Source organism: Oxyura jamaicensis, chromosome 4, assembly GCF_011077185.1.
Source record: "Oxyura jamaicensis isolate SHBP4307 breed ruddy duck chromosome 4, BPBGC_Ojam_1.0, whole genome shotgun sequence".
NCBI lineage: Eukaryota > Metazoa > Chordata > Aves > Anseriformes > Anatidae > Oxyura > Oxyura jamaicensis.
The window spans coordinates 13,095,068-13,109,706 of NC_048896.1; the positions used below are offsets into that span (position 1 = coordinate 13,095,068).

Here is a 14,639-nt window from a genome sequence, read left to right on the forward strand (position 1 = left end):
ACATCTCCATGGAGCCGCCTTGGTTGGTGACCCTTGTGCAGCACGTTGGCTCTGTAGGATCCCGTGCTGATGCCCAAATGCTGGGTTTGAGCCCCGACACCTCATCTAGGGTTGTGGATTTGCATTGGGCAACCCATCAAACCTGAACATCAGCTGTCAATATGCCACCCCTTGGGCACCAAGATCCCTTCTGAGTCCTGGGCCCTGGAGTCCGTAGAATTCAGGGTGCTCACACCCACAGAGTTTCTTACTTTTGCGCTTTTTTTTTTTTTTTTTTTAATATAAAAACACATTCAAGTCATTTTGAATGATACAGAAAGCAAAATCATCAGAAAAGCAAACTAAGAAACTACCGAGGAATCCAAACTGACGTGATGCAAACACTGCCCTGGGAAGAGGGCCTGTTGCTGCAGCAGCCAGGAAGGCTAGGGGTCTGAGCAGAGGTGAAACCCGATGTTCTCTGTTGCCAAGTATCAGCTCATATTTGTTGATATTTGTTACCTCGGGGTTGCTACGAAATGTGCAAAGATGGGCTTGGGCTTTAAGATGAATGCAAGCTGAGGATCATAGCTGTGTGGAAATCGTTTGGGAAAGTGAGGCCAGATCCTGACTTCATGTGAATGTATTTGGGCACAATAACTGGGTTTCCTTAAATAACTTCTTAATTTTATAGAGGGTAATTTACCAACATCACCGTTTCATGCCTGATGGGAAATCAGACACTTCATTAGCAGTGGTGCTGTGTCTCCCACCTCTCATCCACTGAGTCAGCGCACTGGTACAGGGTGTCCGGCGTCTCCAGACAGCAGGACCGGGGTGGCAGTCGCACAAATTTAGGAAGGTAATGAAAGGAAGTTCTACCATCAATTATTTGGGGACTCATCGTGCTCTCCTAACTGCCTGCAGCTTGCCTGTCCTGGTCCTTTACGTGCAGTCCAAGGTTCTTGGTTTTTGGGGATGGTCTGTCTGAGTGCGGCTCGAAACAAGCGTGTTTAAACTGTATGGGAGGTGCGTGGATTTATGGCGGCTCTCAGCTCGGGTTTGTACCTGTCTTTGGAGAGAGATGTGCCTAGCACAAAGGGGGAAAGCGAAACAGCTCTGCTGTTTCCTTCTCGCTAACCTGGGTTCACCTGTGCGAGGTGAGCTTAACCCTTTTATGAGCGCTAAGAGCGTTGGCCGTGGTGTAGTCAGGAGGTGGGAAATGCCACTGTTTAGGGAGAGCTCAAACCTTTGCTCTTTGTGCCCAGGGCTGTCTTTTCCGTGATTTGTACACTTGGATTTGGGAAGAGAATAAAATCCACGAGTGTTTTCGTGAGGCTCCTGCGCTGAACGAAGCCGAAGCTGTGGAGGAAGGCTCCCACCGCTCCGCGCTCACCGCCCGGCCGCGGGCCAGCCGGGCTTCGCCTCCGTGCGTGAACGGAAAAATTAACAAAAAATCAAAAATCCTTGCACCTCTGAGGTCGCCAGTTTCTGAGAAGAAAGCGACTGCTTCCCCTTTAAGCCCAGAGCGGCTGGTGTGTGTGAGAGTGTGTGCGGGAGCGTGTGTGTCTCCTCCTCTTTGAGTGACACAGCACTTAGATATGCCTATCAGTAACTTAAACCCCACAAACTCCACCTTCTAAGTGAGGAAGCTGTGGGTTGATGGAAATGTAGTGAGCAGATTGAGACAGACAGTGAATCATTAGCAAACTGCAACGCCAGGATGAACTTGTCTGGAACCTAAACGGAGCAAACAGCCTCCGAGTCCTCCGCGGCGCTGGGTTTTGCTCCATACAGCCAAAGTGGATCTAAAAGCCGGCTGAGCCCCACTCCAAGATGCTGCTGGTTTCCCAGCGGGTAGAAGCACCACGCATGGAGCCCCACATGCCGGTGAGTAGCAGCGCAGAGCGGCGCGGCACGAGTTGCTTGCGGGGACTTGGCCCGGGGAAGTTTTCGGGGGGCGCGTTCCGCGGAGAAGCCCCCCCGAAGCCCCCCAAACTCGCCCTAAGGACTGCTCCCGGCTTTCTGCTGGGGCCGGCGGGGCACCGTGTCCCTGGCGGGGACCGTGCACCGGGGGCAGGGGAGGGAAGGGAAAGGCAAGGAAAGAGAGGGAAGGGAAGGGAAGGGGGCGCCGTGGGGCCGGGCAGCGGCGGGGTGCGCAGCGCTGCCAGCTCCCGGTGCCCTCCCGGCTGCCCGCCGCCGGGCATCGCCTGCAAACTTGGCTACGAGCGCCGGGAAGGCGTCGCTGGGATGGCGAAGGGGCCGCTGCCGCTCCGCGTTGGGGTTTTTGTGTGAAAAAGTCCCGGTGCCGCTGTCGGCAGCGGCGTGCCCGGTGATTTGGGGAGCCTGGAGCGCACGTTCCCTAGGCAGGGTGTTGAACAAAAGGCTCCGCGAGGAGCCGCCGGTGGGTCCGGGGAAGAGTGCGGGGAGGCAGCGCTGCGTCCTCGCCTGGGGGACGGGGACAGGGACGGGGACAGGGACGGCCCCGGAGTGCGGAGCTGCCGCGAACGCCTCTTGCCCCAGCCGGTGCGCGGGTTCCCAACAAGCCCCGTGCTGACTCACGCTTCCAACTGTTTGGGGCTCTGTCCCCCGCGATTAACGCCGGGCATCGGAGCAATTGCCGGCCACAACCGGGGCGCTCGGCTCCTCCGGGCCCCGCACGGCCCCGGCCGCCCCTGTCCCCGTTCCCCCCCCCCCCTCCCCCGCCGCCGGGGACCCCCAGCCGGCCCCCCCGGGGTGCCTGGCGGCTTTGTTCGGGCACGGCGGGGCGCTGTCAGCAGGGCGAGTGGCCCCTTGGGGGAAGAACAAGGGGCTCTGCATCCCTTCGGGATCCCCCTCTTTCCCTCCCCGGGGCCACATCTAAATTAAAGGACCGCTTTTGTTTCCCGCAGCCCCGGCGCTGCAGAGCGGCCGCGGGGGCGCCGCAGCCCGGCGAGCGCCGCGCCTCGCCCCGTCGGAAGCGGGCGGGCGGGCGGGCGGTCCTCCCTCCCCCCTTCCCTTCCCCTCCCCGGTGTGCCCGAGGGGGGCGGCACGGCGGGGAGGGGGCGGTGCCGGGCTCCCCCCCTTGAGTCCCTGCGGCTCGGGGGGGCGGTGAAGCGAGCTGAGTGTGTGTGTGTCCCCCGTTATATAACGCCGGTGCTCCCCCGCTCAGCCCCCTAATCCCTGCGTGTTCTCCCTCCCCCCCCCTCCCGGTGTGTGTTCTCCTTCCCCCTCCCGGTGATGGGGAAATCAAGCTGCCGGTGTGCGAGCTGGAGCATATGGTGCCTCCGGGAGGGAGGCAGGCAGGGAGCCGCGAACGGCCTTGAACCTGCCGGCCCCAACAGCTGCTGGCTGCCCCCCCCCCCCCTCCCCGCACCTTGCTCGGGGCCCCCCCCCAGCCCGCGGGGCCCGGCCGCCCCCTGCAGCGCTGCCGGTGGCCTTGCGAGGGGGCAGGGGGCGGCCCCGGGACGGGGGGGGGGGGGGCGGGCCGGGGGTCGGGGGGGGGGCGGCCCCGCGGCTGGGTAGGTCGTGGGGGGGTCGCGGAGCGCCGGGTGGGGGCTGCGTGAGAGCGGCCGCGCACCGCCGGCTGCAGGCGCAGCTCGAGTAAGTTCCACGCTAGCACCTAAAAAAGCAGCCATCCGCTCCTGGCACTGCCCATTTGCAGCTCGCTCTCGCTGCCATATGGTTGGAAGGGGGGAAAGCGAGAGAAAAAAGGCAATTTGGGAAAGATGCTCTCAGCTGAAGGGAGGAGGTGGGCTGGGGGAGCGAGATAGGAGGAAATTCCATGTTAGGAAAGCATTAGCAAGGGGTGACTTCTAATGTTTTCCTGCCACTGACGTTGACAGTGACACACATGTGTGGGCTGAAATTGGAACGTCACTGAGTTTTTAAACTGAACCAGGAAATAGTCTGTTGCTCAGGGATAAAAAACAAATAGTATGTATTGTAAGGCAGGTACATGCAGCCAGCAGCTCCTCTTGAGTGAGTGAAGAGCTGTTCTGTGGTCAGAAGTGAGCAGCTCAAATTTAATTTAGGCTTTTATTTTCAGAGTTTTTTTGTTCGTTGGTTGGTTTTTATAACTCGAGGTTTTTCATCTCTATTTTTAATCCCTTTTAACTAACGCTTCAGAATCAGAAAAGCAAATATTGACAGGGCTTCACTTGTAGTCACTTGTAACTACGTAGGTTGAACCTGCAAAGTCTCTTGGATTTTTTTAAAGCTAACACAGTTGTTAAAGGATCGGGGGGAGATTAGTGGTTACAGAGGCAGTTATATATATTCTTAATAATTTTGTATGGCTCCCTGCTACCCAGGTAGAAGTGTTTTATAAATACAGTGTGCCAGTTTTTGTGTTTATTTATTTATTTTTATTGATCTTGTTACTTGTGGTAGCACTCAGAGAGTTTACGTGGGAGCTGGGAGCTACTGTGCTAGATGCTTTCTGGTGGTATGGGAAGAAGTACTGAAAGAGTTCAGGATCCCAGGCATCGGGCTGGCCCACCGACCTGCCCCGTGCAGCTGCAGGACAGGCATCAGCCCGAGCTGCATTCCTCAGCAGAACAAAAGTTAGGGAGGCAGAAGGTAACACAAGGACAAGAGTAAGTAAACTCCCAGAGCCGTCCCGTAGGTTAAGTACAGTGCAACTCACTGGTTCCCAGTCATTTAATCAATAAATGTTCTATCTTACTTGCTACTCTGATGAAAGTCGCCTTAAAATAACTTTTATGAGTGTGTAGCCATGGGAAGGCAAAGTAAATCTTGCAGAAGCTGTGACAAATGGACTTAACCAAACCAGGGGGGTGGAATAGTCGAAGGTTGGCTGAGCTTTTTAAGTAGGAGGAAAGGCAGGATCCCCAGGTTTTCATTGTTCCCTTGTGCTGGCTGTTTCTGAGTTGTCAGCATTTTTCCACATTTAGGAGAAGGTGACTATAAGTTACGATTCATTAGTAATCGGTATGGTCTCCAAATAAAGATAGCTAAATCAGTTTAAGTGATGCTGGCGCCTCTCCAAGGAACCCTCTTTACATCTGACACGTTTGCCACTCACTTCTTTGAGGAACAATTAACACTGTACACTGCTATTTTTCCCTCTGTGGGAAGAGCAGTGGTGTGAGTTGGTACAAAGGCTTTCTACCTGACGTACCAGTTTGACTTGCTATTAAAGAAAATGGGAAAAAAATATTTCAAACTGGAGCAAGAAGACACACCAAGGCTTTGCGTTGGTGTTTTATATCAATATTGATTTTTTAAGGGGGTTTGTGTTATAAAGAGGGAGCTTTTATCCCCCTGAGCTCTCTGGCAATTATCTTCCTGCCATAAATGTTGATACGCACATAATGGATGTAACTAAAAAATCTCCTTATCCCAGCAGAAAAGGCTGACTGTTTGTTGGAGCAGAGAGAATGCTGAGAGTGTGAATAGACAAACCCATATGTCGCTGGTGAGAGAGATAAATGATGGACGAACAGGAGTTGGTTACTATGGATCAGCACAATAAACCAATTCCCATCATACACCTCTCTTAATAATATACCAGTTTCAATGCCATTGACGGGTAACCTAGGTAGCACCAGTCAACTGTAAGTTTTTCAACTGTTCTTTTATACATCTCAAAGAACAGTTGGGACTGCTCTCATTTTTTTTCAGATGGTGGGTGCTAAAATTGTGCAGGACTTCCTTCCTTGCCAGTAATTTTGAAGGGGAACTTCAGAGCGCTGCTGTAAAATGCCAAATGTGTGTGATGCTCTTCTGCGCTCGTAGTAAGTTTTGTTTTGTTTCACCCGTAAAAGGGGTTCACTCCTACAGGAAATTGCTTAAAAATATGTGAAGAAACTGTTTAGGCATTTAGTACTGCCCTTATTCGTGTTGTTTCTGGTTGTATGGGATGTTGGAAGATACTGGAACATTGTTTTTTATCTAAGTTAAAATAGCAAAAGCACGATATTGTTTTATTAAAAAAAACCAACCCTGCAGAACAGGCAGTGATCAGTAATACAGTTCTGACTTTCTGTAACCCATTTCAGGGCTGCCAGAAGCTCAAGGGAAACTTTGCAAAACAGTCTGTGCTTGTATCGTGGTCTCCTTCCCCTGATCGTTACTGTTATTGCTAGCCCTTTGCACAGAAAACCGACGTCTTTGTCAGTTAAAGGTTTCACTTTATGCCCTTCTCTTCTGCTGGCTGTTTTTCCCTGCCGGACTGTTAGTGCTGTTCAAAGTGCAGGAATATCTCCGGTGGTGGGTGAGCAGGGCCCTGGGGCTCCGGCTCTTTCCGAGTCACCAGTTGTGCCACCAGGCAGTGATGCCATCAGAGAGGGGAGACCTAGCACATGCAAACGAGTTACGAAGAGTCTTAATTCCTCTTGGGAAGCCTCCTCACGGGTAACACTTCCCTTTTGCCTTTCCTGTGCACATGTGGACTCGCAGAAGCTGACTGGGAGCTGCTTTGGTGCGCGTCTGGGATGTGCCAGGAGGGGCTTTGCCAGGCCCTGTGGTGGGATAGGGGCCGCAACGCTCCTCGCTCCTCTGAGGGAAGCGAGATGTGTTTGATCCTAGCATTGAGGGCTCAAGGATCAGGCCCTTGAATAGGGCAGGGGATTGTTTTGTGCTCCTGACTCCGCTGGGAGAAGTGAAATAGAAAGGGTGCAGGGTGAAGGACAGTGTCATGGCAGGCTGTGTTTTGGTCTCTCCTTTGCTCCTGTGGGGGAACAGTTGTGCCCAAGGGGTGAAGGAGAGGAAGGAGCTGCGGGTGCCTTCCTCTGTGCCTTGCCACACAGCCGGAGTGACAGGGAACATGAGCTATGCCCAGCAGCACGCCCGCAGGCCTCTCCTGGGGCCCAGGCCGGGGAGAGGCAGGGGGATGCAGGGTTTGGGATGTCTCCCTGCCACTGGCACTGCCGCCTCGGTACAAAAAGGCACCAGCAGGCACTGATGGGAACCAAGGGCCCCTGCTCCAGGAGGCCACAGTGGCACTGGGCCAACCAAAATTGCTCTTTGGGGACTGGTGGCCGTGCTGTGAGGGGGAAATGAGGTTCAGCAACGGGCCCTGGCTGAGGGCAGGCGTCGTGTTATGATTTGTTGAAATCCACTTCACTTTCCCCTGCAAGGGACTTGGCAGTTTTATTGATAAAGAAGCGTTACATAAGCACCCCATCAGGCATGTCCTAATTTGTTAATAATTGATGATCTGGGTAGTACAGAAATACCAGCGCTGTTCATGCACTCCCACACCGATCTGCAGTCTCCGCCAGCCCCACATGTTTGGCTTTTACTTCAGCTGTAATACAGACTGTTTTCTTTATTCTTTTTTTTCTCCGCTGAGTTTCCCCGTGGCTGTGTCCGTGGTGCCTGCCCTGTTTTCCAGCCCAGGCAGGGACAGATGAGGGCTCCGGAGCTCACCAGGCCAGGGCTCCTCAGTGCTCCCAGTCTGACTGCAGGCCACACCTGCATGGGCAAAGAGCCTGGGCTGCCTCTTTAGTCTTGTTCTTTTTTTTTTTTTTTTTTTTTTTTTTTGTAATTCTGTGGAATGCTTTTTTTCTCTAGAATTAAGCACTTGGGAAGTCCTAGCAGACTTGGGAGTGACAACTGCCCAGGACGTGCCTAGCTAGTGTCTTGAGAATAACAGCGCATGTGCTGTGCTGTGGGCAGTGAAATCCATTGCCAGCATTAAAATCAGAGGCAGCAAGGTAACTTTCTAGTTACGTTGTGAAATATAATGCCATTGTTCACTTTTATTAACATCCAGAGGTGGATTACCTGGCAGTTAGAAGCCTGTTCTGCTGTGCAAAAGCCTGTCTTTAATTTCAAGTGGCCGATCCTGATCAGGCAGTTGGAGCATCTGCAGCGGCGATTGCTTCGAGCCCTGCACCTCACTTGTCGCCACCATTTGCGTGGAGGCGTTGGCTACTCGAGGACTTGCTCTGACTTCCAGCGCTCCCCTTTGCTGCCCTGGGGTGTGCTTGCCAATCCCGCGTGCACTTTGTGCAGCGCTGGGGAGGACTGGCAAGCTTTCTGCTCTGTTTGCTGAAGAGGGCCCAGCTTTCCTAAGCTGCCTGTCTGTCAGGAATTAATTTAACCTCTAATTACTACGTTTTCTTCACAGTTTGCTGCACATGAGCGTGTTATAACAAAAGCACAAAGAAGTATGTCATTTTATTTAGCCACTACTCTGAAATTAATTTAGGGGGTATAGAGTAAGATCTGACACACTTGGTGTTAAAATAATTGTGCTGGCATTAGAATTAAAGTACATAATCTTGTTGTTTCTAATGATACAACAGTACTAGGGTAAATAGTGCTGTTAACTTGTTAGTCTTAGCCACAGGAATAGAATTGATATCTAGTTACAGAGAAATGCTCAAATTATCATGTCAACAAAAGTTTCCCCCAAATCATGGCTTGGTTCCCAGCCACCATTTTGGGTTAGGATTAGGTATCCAAGAGTAGTTTGTTGTATTTTCTAAAAAGGTCTTCCAAACTGCAATAAACAAACATTTAAGATGGCCTGGGTTTCTTCCAGCCTGGATAATGACTTTTTTTTTTTTTCTTAACATGCGGCATCTTGGGAACAGTACAAAAGGCCATATGTCCTCTTCTGTCTGCTCACGCTGACATCAGAAATACAGTATTGCACATTGCACCGAGAGGAGTGCATAGTCTGCAAGGAAGGGAAGGAGTCTGGATATGTTATGAAACTTACAATAAATTTCATCTCTTCAAGCTCTGTGTTCTGTAATGTTTACAATAAAGTGGGTTGCTGTTTTTTTTTTTTTATTATTTTCATTTGAATCAGGAAGGTTTGGATTGGGAAATGCAGCTTGTATCCAGTTTAGGTCAATTTTGTTAAAAGAACTGTTGTTGCTGTTGTTACATGGGTCGGATCCAGCAGCTGCCTCTTCATTCTGCCCCATGTCCATCGCCTCTGAGCAGACTTGTAGAAATGGCTTTAAAAATGTTATTTCTCACATAGGCTTGGGTGTGCAGAATTGTTGGTTATGTGCTGGTGATTTATATTTAGTGGAAACAGAAGACGGGTTGTATATTTTTGTGTCATGCATTCAAGTTATAGAGCATGAGCTCAACTTGGTAATTCTCCTTCATTAAAAGCTGTAACTGCGTTTGATGGGAAACTTTCCCCAAAGATTCCCCAAGGTCAGGTAGGACACGGTTATGAAGTCAAATCTTGTAGTCCCTTTCTCAAAAAGAGAATTAATGTGGCATCATTATCCAGGCTTGTGACAACAGTGACACGAGATTGCCAAAAAGACTAATGGAACTCGATGGATGATTGATTCTCTCTACTGTAGTAGATCAGGTTATTTCTCCAAATTCTTTCTTCAATTTTCTGAATTCCCAAACTGTAGCCAATTACTGTAATTATTTACTCTAATAACTTCTAATCAACAAGTAAATTGAACAGAAATTGAGATCAACTGATGTAAGGGCATGGATGGTTCGATGAAGTGACAGCAAGGTATGGAGACTCTTCTGCTGATCAGCAGCTCCATGGGGTGGCTGTTGGATTGCGGTGTGGAGCCAGTTGTAGGTCCCTGTTCTAACTTTTAGTGGATGTGAATTTTCAAATGTAATTTTGGAGATTTTCTAAAGTAAAAGCCAAGCCTGAGTAATGCCTTCTCTCATTTCAAAACTGTCGGACTTTTTTCAGAGGGTCCAAATGCCTACAACCTTAAGGATGCTTAGTGTGAAGGTGAGGGAAATATCAGTAAAACTAGTGAAATGTTTAGTAAAACATAAGTGCCTGTAACTAGCTAAGGTCTTTCTTTAGGGACTTTTCACATACTTGGAAAGTATCTTGAAAATAAAGGCAGTAGATCTTACTCTGACACCCCTACCCCACCCCCCAGTATGAATGATAGTTTTATTCTTGATTTTGGCTATAATGCCAAAGCAAGTGTTTGTTTTGTTTTGTTTTCTGGCATCATGGCATAGTATCTTCCTTTTTGCTGAAACTTCAGAATTTGATATAAGAAGAGAGGAAAAAAAAAAAAAAAGATAAAACCAGCATTTTGTATTGGGTAACATTAGACAAGGACATTGGAGTTTGTCTAAATCCAAAAATTTGTTTGTTTTCCACATAAAGGGTCATGTGCTAAACATTTTCTAATATTTCAGTGCATAAAGCTGGAAATAAAAATAGTACTGAAGAGTCAGAGTCAACATCCAAGTAGTAATTTTAATGTTTCATTTTCAGTCCCAGCCCTTCATAGGTTAAGTTTTGGGCAAAGTTAAACAAATGCATATTTTATGAAGACATCGGTCATGCACAATTCCACCCTGGCTCTAGAAGCTTTTTCCCCGCACAGTTGCATTAGTTAAAGTACAATTACACAACGTGTTTGATGTGGTTATCAGAATGGATACTGAGTATAATTTCATTTTGCTTTGACAAGTTGCTTTAAATCTTACTAGGATCTTCACAATTCCAAGTTTATACATGGAAATAATTTCTGAATTCATATGGTATTTCAGTAACCCAGTAGATCGTGCTGATTGTCATACACTTTGAAGAACTTCACTTTTCCTGTTCTTTTAACTTACTTATTTTCTTAATTAACTCTGTTGATTTAAATAAAGTCACACAGACGGAGAAAACCCCAAGTATATACAATGCTGCAGTCAGAAATACAGGCAAAAGGTTTTGATCTCTGACTGCCAAATGGTGACTCATTAAAAAGGAATTTTTGTTCCTCCCTTTTCAAAGGGTTACTCACTACCAAGTAGTAAATATCTAGTTTTGATGCTACTACACTGAAATGCCTGACATTGTTGGTATTTTAAGTCCAAACCATAAGATTATTTGATCATAAGCTCCGTGAAGTTTGTTTTCCTGTTTTTTCTCCGTTAAAGAAATTCCCCAATTTGATTTTTTTAAGCTTTATCCTGTCAGTTTGAGCGTAGTCTAAAATGAAATATGTTTGGTTTATAATAACAGAGGACCCTTCCCATACTTCAAGCAGTGGCTCATTCAAATTATTTTTAAACACACAGCACTATGCAAGCACTAATTTGTTTCTAATTCTGCATTGGGTAACATTAGACAAGGACATTGGAGTTTGTCTAAGTCCAAAAAATTCTTTTGTCTTCCACATCAAGGGTTGTGTGCTAAATATTTTCTGGTATTTCAGTGCATAAAGCTGGAAATAAATCACACTGAAGAGTCAAGAGTCGAAATCCAAAAGAGTGCCCTTTTTCTCAATTTTCATATTAATCTTGACTCTTTGAGCCATCTCCATTGTCTTCCTGTTCTTACCTATTCTACACATTCGATGGAAGGGCACAAAGGCATGTTTGAATCCGCCATCTCCATCTCCTCATCTTATTTATGGATTGGTTAGCTTGAACTTTACCTAGCGTCGGAAGGATGTTTTCGTTGTTGCAGCAGCACTTGTGTTTGACTTGAAGCAGAAAGAGAGCACATTTGGGCTCTTCAGTCTTTATGAGAAGTGAATCTTGGTCCCTGATCCCCCAAGGTAGATCAGCCTTAATTTCAAGTGAAAGTTGTGCATCTTCAAATAACTTCTCGTGTCAGTTAAAGTTCAATATTCTTGAATTCCAGAGATGTAGATGGGTAGAATCTGAAGTTCAGGGCAAGTGTGAAGGATGTAAGAAAAAATGTAGATGCTTCTCTGGATGCCTTTCTCCCCTCCCCTTCAGGGCTCCCAGAGTCTGTCAGCTTAATACAGTGATTTGATTATGTTGTAGTGTTAAGCTAAAAGAATAAATCTGAGTGCCTTGGGAATGGGGAACCGATCCAACAATCGAAACCAAACAAGTTAATAAACATGAAGCGTTTCTGCACGGTGCTGCTGCAGAAATGCTGCTTCCAGAAATGCTTGGGGGCGGCCATGGCATTGGACCAGTCAGTGGGTGTGAGGAAGTTCTCCGTGCGCTCCAACAGTAACTGGGTGCTGTGGGGTGTGCTCTGTGTTTTGGGAGGTGTGTGTGTCTTCTGTTGGTTATAAATTTTGAAAATCTTGAATGTAGCAGGCTGAACTGTTCATTGCTTTCCCCATGCTTCTCAGACACTCCAATACATCTGGAAAAGCTTGACTTGGGCAGTCTTAGTTGTCCTTTCTTTAAAATCCTTTTGGCTCTACACATCTTCTACAAATTCTTTTTTTCCTCTTGACAGCTCTTCTCACCCTTCACCCTACCCCCAAAAATCCAGTGAGATAGAGAGCATTTGAGTGACTGTCCACAGAGAGAGTCTGAACTCCAAGTTAGCCACTCTGAATGGTTACAGACACTCACATTCCTGGCCATGTACAATCTGGAGTCTTTAGTAAGACAGCATGCTAAGAAATGTGAGCTACAGCAGCAGCGTCAAGTGCTGCTGCATAAGGAACCCCCAGTTACCCACGTGCATGGAACTGATTTTGGATGTTGTTACTTGTGAAGTTAAGGCATGAGCTAATTATTGAAAGTCTTATGCAAGCCAGGGGCTTTGGTTTTATCCTAAGAGTAGCAGCAATGGTGAGCGACCAGTAAGTCCATTGTGGCTGCCTGCCAGTCCTTCTTTTGGAGGATCTGTACTGGTAACTGCATGTCAGCTAGTTCATGATTTAAAATGGTCACCCACTTTGCAGCCTCAGAGGCCATCCCTTCGCTGGCCGTTGTGCCCGGGGTGGAGGCAGGTTGGGGTCTTCGTGCCAGGGCTGCAGGAGCAGCATCGTGTGCTTTGCCCTCTGCTCCCCGAAATGCAGTGAGGCAAACTGTTACACTTCGCATGGAGCACATGGCTTGATTAACTCCAATTACCCTCCTGTTGGGCGTGTTTGCAATGCCAAGGGGATTAGGTGGCATTCATTTTCAAGAAATGCACGTTCATTATTAAGACAGGTTGTGCAATAACATCCAGTGGTCATTTCCTTTCGGAGCGTAGCTCCGTGTCTGCAGCATAGCTGCTTGTTTATGCATACCGCCGGCTCCCAGCGCGGAGGTGGACCAGCTCTGCGGCGCAGGCTGGCCCGGCTGCACGGGCTGGGGCTGCCAGAGCCGCCGATGGAGAGGCAGGGACCTCCCGGCCTAGTGGAGAGCTCCAGGATACGAGGAGGCCATGGTAGGGGCATGGTGGTATGGGTCAGGCTGGGACTGAAGGGAGGGCAAAGCCACGGGCTGGGGAAGCCAGGCAGGCATCAAGGGCAGGGTGATGAGGGGGAAAGGATGGAGGTGGATGGAGATGGTTCCTCATGGGCATGTCCACCAGATTGGCATCTCCTGTGGCTTCCACTTAAGCAGAAAATGTTTTGTCTGCCAGCTCACTCAGTGCTTCCTCAGCACTGACTTTACGGGTGCGTTTTCTCTCTCTCTTGTATTATTGTTCTTTCAAGTTTGTGACTCTTTTTTTTTTTCTTGCCCTCCTGCTTTTGTACCTTTGTTCACATCGCTCTGCTAGAGAGATTGGCCGGCACAGAGGTGTGGGGGGAAGCCAGTGATCGTGGCTCTGTGTCACTTCAGCTGATTTGGTCTGAAGGACTTTTCTTTGGGCCTGCTGAGTGCTCAGGCAGCCCCGCTGGCCTGGCCGAAGCACTGCCTGCCTTTTGGTGAGCCGGGGCCAGCACTGGGCCATGTGTTGAGGTGTGCCTGCGCTGCTGCCCTTGCAGTGCAAATTCAATGGTTGGTGCTTTCTCCCAGCCCACCTGGTTGCTGCCGTAGGACAGCCACGGGTGCTGGGCTAAGTCAGAGCTGCAGAACTTGCTTCAGATGTTGAGTAAACAGCCTGGCGCTTGGCCCGCACGGAGCAGCCGCAGTGCCCGGAGCAGTGTGGTGAGCTGTCCCCGGGCCAGCTCGCGGGGATGTCTGTGCGACCGCAGCGCGAGTGCAGGATCATCGTGCCTCGCCGCGTCCGGGTGCTGAAGGTGGTGCCTGCTGCTGGCAAGCCAACTTCCCAAACCTCCTTCTTCAACATAATTCTGGGGTCTTAACCTGGCTCTGGGTTCTGCCAACCTGAAGAGAGAGTCGTTCTCTTTTATAGCTTCTCCGAAGGAAAGAGATGTAATTCAGTGTTTATAAAGGCAGACAGGAAAGTAAAAGATTCTTTGGTTCTCTTCTCACACGTAGGAAAAATGAGTCACTCTGCATTTCATTACCGAATAGGAGTTGATTTACCAGTGTGCGTGCTCGGAGATGAATGCCTGTGGATGAACTCCTATAGTTTCCTCCATGACTGTGCTGCAAATGGGCTTCAGCCAGCTTGATGTAGCTTGTTCCGTGGCCCTATGCTGTCTTTTAAAATGGGAGCAGCACCCTTCTTCTGATCTCCCAAAGACTAGAAGGCTGATTAACATGGGAATTCTTGATGAGCTTTAATTTAGCTATACTTCTCCAAGAACATACACTTCCTGAATTGCACAAAGAAAGACTCTTTAAACACAAATCCCAATCTACGTCCTGGAGATCCTCTTGGTGGGTGTGGAGACTAAGATTAATGTGTGCCTGATGCCTTTCATCTCCCGAGTGCTTCACACAGAACAAGCATTTCATCTTCACAGAAGATGTATGCGTTGGGTGAAATAAATTCTACTGTCTGTCTTTTACTTTAGTAGGCAGGGAAACTGAGGTAGGGAGATTAAAGTCACTTGCTCGTGGTTACAAAGAAGGCGAGTGCGGAAACTGTAATTTCTGGTTTCTATCCGTGTCTCCAGACTCGTGTCTCTTCTTTCTGA

The 14,639-nt window shown here is 48.9% G+C and overlaps 1 protein-coding gene across 2 annotated transcripts in view; it reads left to right on the top strand.

Annotated features, from left to right (window-relative positions):
• The first annotated feature begins 1,568 nt into the window (after positions 1 to 1,568).
• MAMLD1 (mastermind like domain containing 1) overlaps positions 1,569 to 14,639 on the top strand; it is a 77,888-nt gene continuing 64,817 nt past the window's right edge. The window contains exon 1 of one of the 2 annotated variants that reach the window (XM_035325189.1): positions 1,569 to 1,869. In XM_035325189.1, the coding sequence (XP_035181080.1) occupies positions 1,816 to 1,869 (54 nt within the window). In that variant the 5' untranslated portion in view covers positions 1,569 to 1,815. The remainder of the gene's footprint in view (positions 1,870 to 14,639) is intronic. The other variant, XM_035325188.1, reaches the window with a different exon arrangement.